This window comes from Arachis hypogaea, chromosome 17, assembly GCF_003086295.3.
Source record: "Arachis hypogaea cultivar Tifrunner chromosome 17, arahy.Tifrunner.gnm2.J5K5, whole genome shotgun sequence".
Lineage (NCBI taxonomy): Eukaryota > Viridiplantae > Streptophyta > Magnoliopsida > Fabales > Fabaceae > Arachis > Arachis hypogaea.
In genome coordinates, this window is record NC_092052.1 from 132884095 (window position 1) to 132897625 (window position 13531).

The window sequence follows — 13531 nt, forward strand, 5'->3', positions numbered from 1 at the left end:
ATTGAACGCATCATATAATTGAATGATCATGAGAGAAGTTTGCCCTTTCATGCGAACCTAAAGTTCTTCCACTCTAGATTTATATTTATTGCCGTATAAGTAATCCTCAACATCCATCTATATTTCATTGTTAGAATTAGAATTGGTTTGACCTTCCAAAGTAAGTAAACCACGCATCTTACGAGAAAATTGATAAGAACTACCAATAATTGGTCTTGTATGATTAATTCCCAATAGAAGATAGCAATCTACCTTTCTCGATGGTTACCGACGCTGCTTCACTTTCTATGAGAACCTGTGAAGTTGAAACCACAGATGATGTCAGGGGTTCTCCACCTTCTGATAGCACAAAACCAAGTGTTTCTGTGCTGGAAAGTTGTGAGAATTCTATTGATGGCAAGGTAGATCCTTCTACAGATGGGTTGCTAGATAGTTCAAGTGCAGCTGATGAAAGTTTAATTTCAACATCATCTGCATCTTGCACAGAAGGAGTTATGTTACTGTGGGAGCAAGCTGTTGAGAAAGGTAGTGCACTTGTTTTAGATGAAAGATCTTTGGATGCTGACAATGTTTATCAAACCGCAGTGGCTTTTGCCAAATCAGCTCCCCCAGGGCCTGTTTTTAGCCGATCTAGAAAGGTTAGGGTTCAAAATAATGACGAGCAAGAAGATTCAACTTTTGAGAAAAAAGAAGTTACCACTGTTGTAATTGAAGGTAAAAATGGAGAACACTCGAAAGAGTTCCGAAATTCGAAGAAAAGACTTTGATGAGCGACAGAGGAATGTAGTGCCACAGGGAACAACAAGAGTAGATGAATTTGTGAGAATTCTGACATGATACCACCAAAAGTAGGTACTTTGTTGCACAATAAAATTATTATTGTTTTGATATCCAAAATAGTTGACTGTTTTATTTTTGAATGGAATTAAATTATTGTCAAGAAGATATCTAAGTGTGATCCAAGTTTAGACTTGATTCATGACGTTTGATCTATGTAGACTTGGGCAAGGTTTTATTGTTGTTGTTATTATGCTATTGCTGCCCCTTGCCTTATTTTTATTATTTTGAATAATCATAATTCTTATGTTATATCAATGCAATTTTCTTTGCGCATCTAATACATTGGTCTTGGATTTCACATTTAAAAGTTAATGTTGACACACTCAAGGGAAAAAAAATCTCACTCGGACCCTACTCCCTTAGTGGACCCGAGATCTTCCATATGCCAAAGTGTAACTTAAACATAAAATGACTCTATTACCCTAATGACTTTTGACAGTGTCCTAGCTGCAAATGGGGCTAATTAGTTTAGGAAGTCCAGAGATATGGATGGAAAATATCCTTGTGTTTGGCTACGGTTCCAGCAACTCTAATGTTTCTAGTTCTTGGAGGTACATTTTGTAAGAAATTATATTATGTCTCTAGTGTTGTGTGTTTCATTTTATAGGATTAATAAATATATCAATTAATTAAATGAAGGAAAGCTTGTTAGTAGATATTTGAAAGTAACTAACTTGATGGAAGTTAGTTTTATGAGAAACAAAACCAGAATTCCTCTTCCTGCCAATGAAGTTCCTCTTCTTCTTTCACAAGTCTTGACGAAGAAATAAAGAAAGGGCAAAGGAATAGACAAGTGAATTCTCAATATGAACTCCAATCAATGGATCAGGGTTAGTAACTCTATCTATTCCTATTTGTGAGAATAATGAATTTCAAGATTCTTATGACATGAATGGTAGTTTTAGAATGTAACGTTGACACTATTAAATTTGGATATATTTGTACAGAGACACCTAACAGCCTTGCGGAACCAGGCAAACTTGAAGAGGCAAGATGGGTGCTAGGGAGAGTTAGAGCCAAGAGGCATCGAGATTATGGAAGCCAAATTTCATGCTAGGCTCTTCTGTTTGTTAGTTCTTATTTGGAAGCCTTTAGCAATATTTGAGTTGCAGAGAGACCTAATACTATTTTTCATTGGTTGCCTTGTGATTTGAGAGGCCTGAAATTTCATAAACAATATCATATTAATAATGCACATTTTTTTTATATGCTACATTAGGTATATGGCCATCATCCCTTTCATCCAATTAAAGTGATTATTACATGTTTTATCATAAAAACTAGGGCAAATTACACTCCTTGAGGTTTGCTGAAATTTTTTACAATACCCTCGACTTGTCCAAGTGACGTTGATCTCCCTCAAGGGAAGGTTAGTGCTATATTTTACACAGGAGAAATGTTATACGCACCACTTTTGTATATACCTTCCACTTTTGGTATTAAAAATGATCGATAGAAAATGAAAGAAGATAAAAAAAATTGTCTTTTATACCATAAAAGGAAGGTGTACAGAAGGTGGTGTTAGGTGTAGACATCATTTCTCTCCCCTAATCGTAAGGACTTGTACACTTGTCTAGATGTGTGTGTGAAGCGCCTCGCTTTGAGTATGATCAATCCTAACTAATTATCTCGGTCAAAATTTTGAATTGATAAATGCTTGTTGCTTAAAACATTTTCCAAAAGGAGGTCAATTAAAAGAATGAACTTATTGACATTAACTTGTTGAAAAACATTACATAAATAGTAATCAAAGAAATGACAGTCTGAAACAGAAGCTCACCCAGTCATGACAAGCAACAAGAAAATGGTCTGCTCCCCCAGTTCTGTTCCAGAATCGATATCTTCCTGCGATTAAATGCACGTACCTCTCTAGGTATTGCTCCATCTGCTTACCATTAAGCTTTTGTTCAGCAAGAATAATTCTTAGCTTTTGTGAACTGAATGGCAGGTAAAACAAATGAGCTCTGCGAGGATCCTTCTCTACGAACCGTTTATTTCCCTCCATCAGTTTCATAAACCAACCTTCGGATGCATATAGTCCCCTCGTCCTTGGCTAGTGAAATATAGGCTTATCTCCTTCTCTGTAGACGTAAACTTTGAGCCTGCGTTCCATCAGTGCATAACTCCTGAAGAACAGATGTAGAGAAATGCTTCAACCATCAATTATCTACTGGAAGAAGAATGGTGAAATCTAGTTGACATGTGCATATTTCAAATTTGAAGCACTAAAATACAAAGGACTTGCTGAATTAATCAACGTTATCAAAGTTGCAGAATGATAACAATGATAAAAATGGAACAAGAATAATTCACAACTCAATGCTATATATCTATCTAGCACATTTAACTATTATGATCATACCTTGAGAACTTGGCAACATCCCGGAAAATAGGTGGATGAAGCCCAGAAGGATTTGATACGACACGGCCATTTTCGATCTCCAGTTTTGCTGATAAGAGTTCACGATCAGGACGAGAAGACCACCTAGGTCTCTGTCATCAATGATCAATCAATACACAATATGCAACAATTAGGAGTCCATACATACATATTCCATAATGTCTCATCTTTTTTTTACCACAAAGCTGAAACTCCATACCATATAAGAAGAGTTAAAACTCTGAAGCAATAAGGAGTTCATCCGAGTCAATGAAGTACTCAAATTGGACAAAGGAACTTTCGATAGAGGTGACTTCTCATTTTGAGCTTTCATTTCCCCCCTTTGCATTCCACTGCCATTTGAAGATTTTCTTGCAGTGATTAAGGTGCCCAAATCTTCATCCAGAAATGTTATGCCCTTTGAAGGAACCCCTAGTGGTGAAGCATTATATCTGTATTCTACAGGATCATGTGCATAGTTTGGTCTTTCATGAATGAAACCTTTCTGAATTGCATCTTCACTATTTTTCCCTCCATAACTGCTATCTAGGGTCTCTCCAATGCTCAAATTCCCATCCACATTAGACTCCAACTCATAGTCCAAATCTACTCCATTCCCCATATCCTTAGCTGGCAGAGCTACTGAGAGCTTCTCCGAATCTAACAGAGAATGTAATCTCCAAGAGGGAAGTGCAAAACATTAGAAAACAACTACTATTGCAACCAACACACCAACAAATAAGAACCGCATAGTAGCAATATGGTACAATCTCCGATCTAGAATAGACATAACACCCATTTTCATGCCTCAAAACTCAATTCATCATCACTTCAAAGTTCAAACTAAACATTCATCCTTACAGCAATCTTAAACTCCTGTTCCAATATCCCAAAAACTAGAAAAAAGTTTAAAAAATAAAAAATAAAAATATAAGCATGGTATCCCAACAACAGTTCTCACTTCTTAAAACTAGAAAAATTAAGAAAGAAATTAACTTTATCATGAATTAAAACATATACCTTTGCTCCAGCAACCAACTAAGCTTCACACTACTCTATTCACTTGCAAGGAGAACGCATAAGAATCAAACTGAAGTTACTATAAAATGCTCTCATTCTTGAAGTTAATTACGTTCATACCACTGTCCAAAAACTATACAAAAAAAAATTGCCTTTTTGTGTGTTGGCGATGGAGGAAAAAAGAAAATAGAAAACCCCAAAACGACGTCGCTTCGTAATTCCGAAAATGCCCTTCATCCTTCGGTTTATCGGTTAGGAGAGTTATGTTTCACTGTTTTGAGCAATATTCTGAAAACTGGACCGAACATGTCAGTTCGACCGGTCTAATTATGAACCGGCAGTAATTACGGTCCGATTTGTCTTCTAAAACCGTTTCTCTAAAAATCGGAGGAGAATCGTCGAACCGGCCGGTTGAATCGGACAGAGAACCAACCGGTTTAAAAGAAACGGCGTCGTTTTTGCCAAATTTGCTCCTCCGTTTCTTTCTCCCTTTCTCCCTCCGTTTCTATCATTCACAGAAACTCCGCCAAAAAACCCTAGCACTGTAAGCCTACACCACCGCCGCCGCAAGGAGGGGCATACTGCCGCCGTCCGTCCGTCTATCTAGCTTCCCTCGTGCTCCAAGTCTTCAACCCCCGTTCGTTGTCACCGATCGCAGCTGCTTCCACGAGCTCGGCGTCCGCCGTTGGTTGCCGTTAACGTTCGCGTCTTCGTTCAGCCGTCGTCTTCGTTCGCGTTCTTCGCCGTTCAAGTTTGCTTGGCGTTCACCGTTCGCGTTCACCGTTCGGGTTCGCGTTCGTCTGGAAGCCATGTTGCCCTGCTTCAAACTCTGCGACCAACCCGCGCGCTTCACCTAGCCGTCGAACTGCTCTCTTTTGTCGCCGCCGTGAGTTCCCTAAACCCACCACCAGACAATACACTCACACAACAACAATACTCTGCGTGAACCAAACACCCCCCCTCCCCCCTCTTCCCCCAATCATTCATTCATTTAATCATTTGTCACTATACTCCCTGTACTGGAGATTGGAGAACTCTGAAGCGGAGGAACCCTAGCCCTCCATAGTCGCCGCCGTTCCCAGGTCGTCGAACCCTAACCCAGTAACTCGGCAGGTACTCTTCATCTTCGCTGGCTTCTCGGCACCGAACCCAGGTTAGTGGCTCGTCTTCATCTTCGGTCTTCTTCTTCAATTTTTGTTCCATTTTTTCTTCAATTCTTCTTCGGTCTTGGTTTGAACTTTGAAGTTTGGTTCTTCAATTCTTCTTCTTCGGTCTTCCGTCTTGGTTTCCAGTTTGGTATTCCCTTGTATTTGCTGGTGGTTAATGGTGGAAATTTTACAAATTTGCAAATTTGTATGTATGATTCTGATTGCTCTGTCTTGTATTCACTATACTCTGATTGCTCTGTTAGTCAGTAATACTTACTCTGTTAATCTGTTTTAGTGTTTTAGTCAGTAATACTTACTCTGATGGCTCTGATAGTGTTTTACTGGTTTACCAGTTGCTGATGGCTCCTAATTTGTTTGTTGCAATATTGTTGAATGCTGTAGGCTGATGGCTCTTAATTTTTTTGTTCAAATTTACTGATGGCTTTGTTTGTAGTTGCTGGTTTTGCTGGGTGAAGGTTTAGTGTTTTGGAATGTTTCATAACGTGCTAATGTTTGTAATTGCTGGCTTTGTTTGTAATTGCTGGGTGAAGGTTTAGTGTTTTGTGATTATTGGTTAATGTTTTGGTTTAGTGCTCTCTCTTTTCCAGATTCCCCTTTTCCCTGTATTTCTGCATGTTGCTGAATTGGTAATTAATAAATTTGCCTTTTTGCTGTAAATCGGGACTTTACTAGGATTTGTTAAATTTGTTGCTGTAACTTGAATTTGTTGCTGAATTTGTTGCTTCCCAGTCACAGAATCAGAACAGAATGCTCAGTCAGTGCTTGATTGATTGGCTTTGCTCACAGATTGTATTTGATGATAAATTTTAAATTTTAAATTTGCACTGCCTATGTTACTGATTCACTGTTCTTTTAGTGCTTTTTGTTGTTGTTAATCATTGTGATGAGCTTTGTTAAAATTTGCACTGCCTATATTGTTAATTAAGAAAAAAATTGCCGCTTCTAATTGTTACTCTTGGAGGCACAAAACATTGTCGAACCAACTTAATAGCATTCCTATATCACCGTATTATTGTTAATTGAGTGCAGGCTAACGATCCTTAGGGCATGGAGGGGCAACAGAACAAGACGGTGAGAATATTTGTCGGTGGATTGGGGGAATCAGTAACTAAACAAGACCTACACAGTTTGTTCAGCTCTTTCGGCAATGTCGAAGCAGTCGAAACAATCCGAACCAAAGGTCGCAGTTTCGCCTATCTTGACTTCCTTCCTTTTCCCACCGATGACAAATCTCTTTCCAGGCTTTTTAGCAAGGTTAGTTTTTTCTCTTTTTTTTTTAGTTAAAACTTCATTAAATTCAATTGATTATAACAATATGCATTTTCTGTTAAAAACTAAAAAAAAAAAAATTGTCTTGGCAGTATAATGGTTGTGTTTGGAAGGGTGAGAAGTTGAAGCTTGAGAAGGCTAAAGAACATTATCTAGTGCGGTTGAAACGAGAATGGGATGAAGATGCTATGTCTAAGATTGAGCATGTTAGTGACAAACCAGTCACTACTGATAAGTTAGAGGAAAAGCCCACAAAAGAGAGTTTAAAGACAAAGCAGCTCCACATTTACTTCCCGAGGTTAAGAAAGGTGACATACTAATGTAACATACCTTTATTTATTCATTTAGTCGACACAAGTATGTATTCATTGGTCATTGACGTTGTTAAAAGCCAATATCCAATGAGTCTGGATGGATCAAGCTCCTCTAAATTGAGGATGTTGGTAAAGTTACAAATTAAGATAGTGGGGTTCACATAAGTTAGAAGTTACAAATTCAGTGGTGATTAAACCTTCACTTTATCACTTTACTAATCTCATTTTAGAGGATCTTTTTTCAGTTTGGGAACCCTACGTTGAATGAACTCCATCTACAAATATGTTCACTGGTTGTGTTTCAACATGTTTTTTGGATGTTGAACCGTGACCTTTAAAGGCGTTTGTGTTTTGAATAACCTTTAAACTGTGAAGCTAAAAGGTGTGGATGCCAGTCTTTGGTGTGTATCTAGTGTGGCTATGGCTTTGTAGAATGCCATTTTTGCGTATGAAAGTGGTATAACATGGGAAATATTATGTGAAATACTGTAGAGCTTTGTCATGGATTCATGTCTTAATATTTTTGGTTTTTTTTTTCAATGTCAAGAATTAAGCTCACAATATTATTGGTACAGTTATTTCGGTAATGAATGACACTAAGAAATGATCTGAACTGTTAGCTGTCTCCATTTCTATGAGGCCATACTGTAAACATTTATTATGACATGTTTTAAAGGTTTTGGCATTTGGCAGGAATAACAAGGCCAACATTTGTGGGAGTGTCTAATTATGCTGTTCTCAGATGGTCTGTTTGTTTGAAGTGTGTCATCTTAGATTTTTTAGGATTATTCTTTTCTTTTACATATCTTATAGGTAATTTTGTGCTTTTGGTGTCTTGTTTTTGTTCTGTGATGTATATGTGTTTTTTCGGGACTGTCCCTGTATAATATGTAGAGACTTCAGGGAATGTTTGCAACATTTGAAGCCTTGAAGACTCGTTGTTGCCTTCTAGGTACTTTCATGAGAAGAGAGAGAAAAAAAGAGAAGGGGGGGGGGGGGGGGGAGGGTTTGTATATATTTTTATATCATTGTTTTAAATGGTTTTCATTTATATTCCTCCTCTATTCTGTTAAAATTTCTGTTCATGTAATACATGTTAGGTTTAACATCTTATCACGTAATAAGGTTTAAAATGGTCAAGAATTTGAGATTAAGAACCTAAGTTGTAATGCACCTTATAAGAAAGGGGTTAAGTACTGAAATCGTCCCTAAGGTCTGGGGTGAAAATCAAAATCATCCCCGACCTTTTTTTGTTATTAAAATCATCCTCAACGTTTAAAAACGCTTTAAAATCATCCTTTTTACCAATTTTATTTTTTTTATTACCAAACTACCCCTCATTAAAAAAATTAAAAAATAAAATAAATAAAATTATAAAATAAAATAAATATAAATTAAATTAAAAAAAGGGAAAGAGGGAAAGAAAGGGATACAGAGAGAAACGGGGGGAGAGAAAGAAGGGGGTGGGGCGCGAGAAGGGGGTGGGGGGAGGGGGAGGGAAGGGAAGCCGGGGGACGGCGGCTGCCAGGCACGGCGCCTCCTCCGCCTCGGCCTTGGCTCGCATCTTCTTCTCCCGCTCCTGCTCGCGACTCCAACGGCGGCGGCAAGGACGGATTCGATGGTCAGATCCGGCGAAGCTGGCGGCAAGGATGCGATGGTGGCAGTGCGGCTTTTCTGCAGCGACGGTGGCCACCCCTCCGCCTCGGCCTTGGCTCGCATCTTCTTCTCCCGCTTCTGCTCGCGACTCCAACGGCGGTGGCAAGGACTGGTTCGATGGCCAGATCCGGCGAAGCTGGCGGCAAGGATGCGACGGTGACAGTGCGGCTTCTCTGCAGCGACGGTGACCACTCCTGCGCCTGGTGCGACGACGTCTAGGGACGGCGACCAAGCCGCCTGTGATCTGCCACTGTTCTTCTTCTTCTTCTTCTGCCACTGTTCTTTTTGTTGTAGAATTTCCAAATTTTTTGTGAATTGTTGCTGAGTTTTGATTATTGCTGAGTTTTGATTATTGTTGTTGCTGAATTTGTTGATTATTGTTGCTGAGTTTTGATTGATTATTCTGATTTTTTGAGTTATAATTTTCTGAGTTATGATTTTCTGAGGTGGGGGTGGTGGTGGGTTCTGGGGGAAGGGGTTACGGGAGTGGGGTGAGGGGATTACGGGATAGTGAGGGGAGTGGGCTGAAGGGAGTGGGCTGAGGGGGTGAGGGGTGAGGGGTGAGGGGTGGGGGGTCGGGAGGGTGAGTGAGAGGGAGTTACGGGAAGGGGGATGGGGGAGGGGGAGGGGTGAGGGTTGAGGGGTGGGGGGGGGGTGAGGGAGTGGGCAGAGGGGGGAGGCGAGAGTGAGTGAGGGAGGAGGGAGGGGGGAGGGCGGAGGGCGGAGGGGGAGGGTTGAGGGGTGGGAGGGGAGGGGGGTTGTTTTAATTTTTTAATATTATTTTTAATTATTTTTATTAATAATGAAGGGTAATATGGGAAAAAAATAAAATTGAAGTGAAAAAGGACGATTTTATAACGTTTTGTAACGTTGAGGATGATTTTAATAACAAAAAAAGGTCGGGGACGATTTTGATTTTCACCCCAGACCTTAGGGACGATTTCAGTACTTAACCCTATAAGAAAGTATGCAGCTGAAGATATAAGATGTGAAGAAAAAGGTAAATGGGTTAAGGAAAATGTGGGGCAGGTTTAGAGCTTATTTGGGTGAGCTTTTAAGAAAAGATCTTTTTTTGAGTTATCTTTTTTTAAAAGATCTTATGGAAAAGTAAAAGTAATTTTATGTTTGGGTATCTCATGTAAAAAGGTCTTTTTATCAATCAATTATGTTTGGGTATAACAATATAAAAGTACTTTTTTGTTTATTTATTACATGAAAAACATCTTTTTTTAAGGAAAAAATATCTTTTAAAAAAAGATGTAAATTACAGCTTCTCAAAAAAGATTTTTTTTTTATTTTACTAGTGCTTTTACTTTTACTACTAGAAATTTGCCAAACACGTTAAAAAATAAAAAAAGATATTTTTTCATTGAAAAAAGATCTTTTTTTAACAAAATAATGGCGCTCAAATATGCACTTAGAAGAATGATCTGGTGGGGGCAGGGTCAGCGTAACTGACTTGCTGACTCAGCAGAAGGGTGTGTGTGAGGTGCTGTGGAGAATATGCAGCATGGATAGGGCACATTTGTAGGAATATGTGTGTCATTTGGAGGTAGGCTATCATTTAAGCAACAAAAGTTCGGATAAATAAGAACTAACAAACAGAAGAGCCTAGCATGAATGTAGCAAAAATGTGAAATTCACTAATCTATCTCTCTTAATTTCTAAGCCAGATACCTCAAATGTTTACGTGCCTTGCACCATGTACAAGCAAGGCATCAAATCCTATCCCACATGGCTTGCTTGTTGGAATGTCTGTCATAGCCAAATGTGTCAATGCCAATCAATAAGAATTGCTCTGAGCCTCTAGGATACACCCAACACTCGCCAAAGATACTAAACAATGCATTCCAAAGAAAGCAAGCCACTGGATAATGTAAAATGAAAAAAAGTGATATTGATTCAGAATTCAACCTGAACATAGCACACATCTGGAGGATTATCCATATATGGCCTTTCAAACCTGAGAAAGGTCATTGTTATCCTTGGATGTGAACAATACACCTTTTTTCCTTCTTTTCTTTTTATCATGTAACATTGAAGACCAAGAAGCTATTTCAGCAAAATTAAAGAAGAATCTGCAGAAATGCACACACCAGAAAAAAGAAAAAAGAACTCGTGTGCAAATGATAAAAAACATGAGAAACTCTAATTTGGCCATAGCATAACATATAAGATACATTGCCTTTGTTTACTGTCTTTGTTTCTCCTCTGTTCCAACTGCGACAAAACACAGGCTGAGACAGAGAGAAGGGATGAATGAGGCTGCAACAGAGGAAGAAGAACCTAATTGGGTTACCCAAGTTGTTTGTCTTTGACCTGACTACCCACCATATTTTGATTATGGCCTCAACACCACGGAAAGAAAAGCACTCCGCACCAGAAGCTCCATTGCATCCGGCTCCTGCTCTCCTCTGCCTCAATCATGTGCTATATACCCCTACAATTGCTAAGCCTGCATGCTTCTATTGCTAAATTTTGGCTCAATTTGTATGTTTTTTAAATTTTTTGGATTTTTTTTGTTGATATTTAATTTAAGACTTCCATTTATCTGTGATATATAAGTGTGTAACAGTTTTATTATGTAGAATGCATTCTTGCCTTTCCCTTATATTCGGTCATGTAAAGAAACGTTAATGCTTAATCATATGGTTCAATTTTCACATGCAACATCTGTACTTATGCAGGTAAAATCTATACCATTCACTGGAACTGGAAAGCACAAATACAGTTTCCAGAATATTAAAGTTCCTCTTCTCCCTGTGCATTTCTGTGATTGCAAGGAACATTGTAGTCCTTCTGGCACAGAAAGGGGAAAACTACATATTGAAAGGGCAACAGAAATTGGAGGAATGAATGATGAAGAAATTAACATAATGAATGTCGTGATGAACAAACTACTTGGAAAAGAAAATGTTTTCGAAAAGAAGAATCTTGAAACAGAGGATTCCTTTGAATCACCTGCACATCCTGATGACTCTGAAGTAGGTAGTTCAACAGATGAAGATGATCTCATTATTAACGTGAACACACAGAAAAATAAATCGTCCATAATAGGGAGTGAGAAACTTCAAATGATCTTGGAAAATCAGGTTAATTTTCATTGCTGTCATTATTATTATTATTATTATTATTATTATTATTATTATTATTATTCAATAGGGCTTACTAGCAAATGGATTCTCTCAATTTTTTTTCCCTCAATTGTTTGGTAAAGTGTGATCTCTCACGTTACATTAAGTGGGACCAAGAAAAAAATATGTGAGAAAAGATATTGAATGATAAGAGATCACACTTTACCAAACAATTAAGAGAAAAAAATTGAGAGGATCCACTCCCCTTACGAAAGAAACCGGTTAAGTTATCTCTTATTGTATCACTCCTTATTTTTTTTTATCAAAGAATAGATTTATTTATATTGTTTCTAATTGCTGTTTGGATATTCAGGACTCATGGTCCAATAAATCAAAAATTGGTAAGGAAGAAAATGACAAGAGTGAGTCTGATGTGCATAAAGGGCATAAGAGCAATCCCAACAATAAGAGAAAATCACTTCGCAAATCGGAAAGGGAAAGCATTGGACATGTGTCTACTACTGCTAAAGGAAAGAATAATGTGCAGACCCTTCCAGATGAGGTAGAATCTGGAGTGCAACCTGTTGAGTCAGAAGATGATTTTGGCAAACCGTCTAAAGTTTCATGGTCTCAGAAATCATCATGGAAAGAACTACTTGGTAATGGAGGTAATACTGCTTTCAATGGCACTCTCATATTTCCTACAGAACAAGAAAGACCTGATAGTCCATCCCAATCCATATCTTTAAACGACAAAACTGAAAACATGGAAGGGCATGAACACCTAGGGAGTGAACCCACCGATACAGAATCGACAAAGGAGCTCACTGAAGATAATCATACCAACACATCAGCATTAAGAAAGCATGCTGAATCTCAGCCTGCTGACAACAATGTGAAGTTGAAGAAGACCGGTCGAGGTGCATCATGGCGACGGAAGCAATCATGGACACAACTGGTTGCTGGAGACAACAGTTCATTTAGCATTTCACAGATTTTGGCAGGCATTACATTCTCAGAGCCAATGGCCAAGGGGTCTACCGTGGACCCTGCAAATTCCAACAATCCCAAGCATAATAATGTAGGTAAGGATGCCATTAATGAAGTTGTTACTAGTGATGGGTGTATACCGGAAAAGAGTCAACATGATGGTGGTGGTGCCAATGATACTGCATATGAGGAAAAGAGTGAGACAAGAGAAAAGGAAGGATCGTCTGAAGAAACAGTACAAAAAGAGAGATCCACTGCGAGGGTTGAAGTAGGCGAAACTTGCACATTCATGAGAAGTTGTTCTTCTTTGAAAGAGTGGGCGAAGGCTAAAGCTGCTTTAAGTGGATCACTCAAAAGGAAACGTCCCAACTCCTGAGAACCAGTAAAGAAGCATAAATAACACTGTCGTGTATTTTTAATTTGTTGTTTTTCTTGGCTTATGCATAGCAAAATGAGGGAAATTAATTTTCAGATACTGCAAAATGATTGATTTCTGTTTGATTGGACAATGCTGTAGGGACTGCTTAACAACGTGCTATTTTTAAAATTTTCTGAAAATTTTATGGCGCACAATTCAAAGAGATTGTATTACCTGTACAAGTCTTTCTACATGTTCTGCAGTACACATTTTTGTTGGAGAGCATACAAATTTCGGAGCATAGCATATAAAGTTTTGAAGTATAGCAGACAAATTTGCACGTAACACAAACTTATCAATATAGCACACAAATTTTTGCACGTAACAAATTTTTGAACTATAGCACACAAATTTTCGAAGCGCAGCATACAAATTTTTGCTGCACCAAAATTTAAGTGTGT

General features: G+C 38.5%; 3 protein-coding genes across 15 annotated transcripts; 2 read left to right on the forward strand and 1 right to left on the reverse strand.

Moving 5' to 3' along the window:
- On the reverse strand, positions 1-4379 carry LOC112766789 (uncharacterized). Of its 4 annotated transcripts, none has more exons than XR_003815058.2 (5): positions 4241-4379; positions 3441-4116; positions 3203-3333; positions 2621-2966; positions 1-1999 (listed from the first exon to the last, which is right to left on the reverse strand). XR_003815058.2 is itself a non-coding variant. In XM_029294346.2 (4 exons), the coding sequence occupies exons 2-4, from the start codon at positions 3840-3842 to the stop codon at positions 2894-2896; spliced, it is 606 nt and encodes a 201-aa protein (XP_029150179.1). In that variant the 5' UTR covers positions 3843-4116; positions 4241-4379; the 3' UTR covers positions 2532-2893. The 4 variants fall into 4 exon arrangements, 2 of the variants coding, with proteins under 2 accessions (XP_029150179.1, XP_072079843.1); XR_003815060.2 differs by having other exon boundaries at positions 3441-3897; positions 4241-4374; XM_029294346.2 differs by lacking the exon at positions 1-1999 and having other exon boundaries at positions 2532-2966.
- On the forward strand, positions 52-2053 carry LOC140181080 (uncharacterized). 9 transcript variants are annotated; one of them, XM_072223747.1, is made up of 4 exons: positions 261-852; positions 1280-1391; positions 1485-1670; positions 1788-2053. In XM_072223747.1, exon 1 carries the CDS (start codon positions 261-263, stop codon positions 765-767), a length of 507 nt encoding a protein of 168 aa, XP_072079848.1. In that variant the 3' UTR covers positions 768-852; positions 1280-1391; positions 1485-1670; positions 1788-2053. The 9 variants fall into 9 exon arrangements, with proteins under 9 accessions (XP_072079849.1, XP_072079848.1, XP_072079845.1 ...); XM_072223744.1 differs by having other exon boundaries at positions 261-848; positions 1480-1670; XM_072223745.1 differs by having other exon boundaries at positions 261-848.
- Positions 4380-4708: 329 nt separating the features above from the next.
- On the forward strand, positions 4709-13309 carry LOC112766788 (protein REPRESSOR OF SILENCING 3). 2 transcript variants are annotated; one of them, XM_025812686.3, is made up of 5 exons: positions 4709-5393; positions 6439-6663; positions 6771-6986; positions 11336-11740; positions 12096-13309. In XM_025812686.3, the coding sequence occupies exons 2-5, from the start codon at positions 6457-6459 to the stop codon at positions 13086-13088; spliced, it is 1821 nt and encodes a 606-aa protein (XP_025668471.1). In that variant the 5' UTR covers positions 4709-5393; positions 6439-6456; the 3' UTR covers positions 13089-13309. The 2 variants fall into 2 exon arrangements, with proteins under 2 accessions (XP_025668471.1, XP_072079842.1); XM_072223741.1 differs by lacking the exon at positions 11336-11740.
- Positions 13310-13531: the final 222 nt, after the last annotated feature.

Coding starts and splice junctions, on each gene's coding strand:
- LOC140181080 (XM_072223748.1), top strand. CDS start 261: ATGGTTACCGACGCTGCTTCACTTTCTATGAGAACCTGTGAAGTTGAA.
- LOC112766789 (XM_029294346.2), bottom strand. CDS start 3,842: ATGGGGAATGGAGTAGATTTGGACTATGAGTTGGAGTCTAATGTGGAT. Junction 3,334..3,440: donor GTTTTAACTCTTCTTATATG/GTATGGAGTTTC, acceptor CATTGATGACAG/AGACCTAGGTGGTCTTCTCG. Junction 2,967..3,202: donor GATGTTGCCAAGTTCTCAAG/GTATGATCATAA, acceptor TCTGTTCTTCAG/GAGTTATGCACTGATGGAAC.
- LOC112766788 (XM_025812686.3), top strand. CDS start 6,457: ATGGAGGGGCAACAGAACAAGACGGTGAGAATATTTGTCGGTGGATTG. Junction 6,664..6,770: donor TTTCCAGGCTTTTTAGCAAG/GTTAGTTTTTTC, acceptor TTGTCTTGGCAG/TATAATGGTTGTGTTTGGAA. Junction 11,741..12,095: donor AAATGATCTTGGAAAATCAG/GTTAATTTTCAT, acceptor TTGGATATTCAG/GACTCATGGTCCAATAAATC.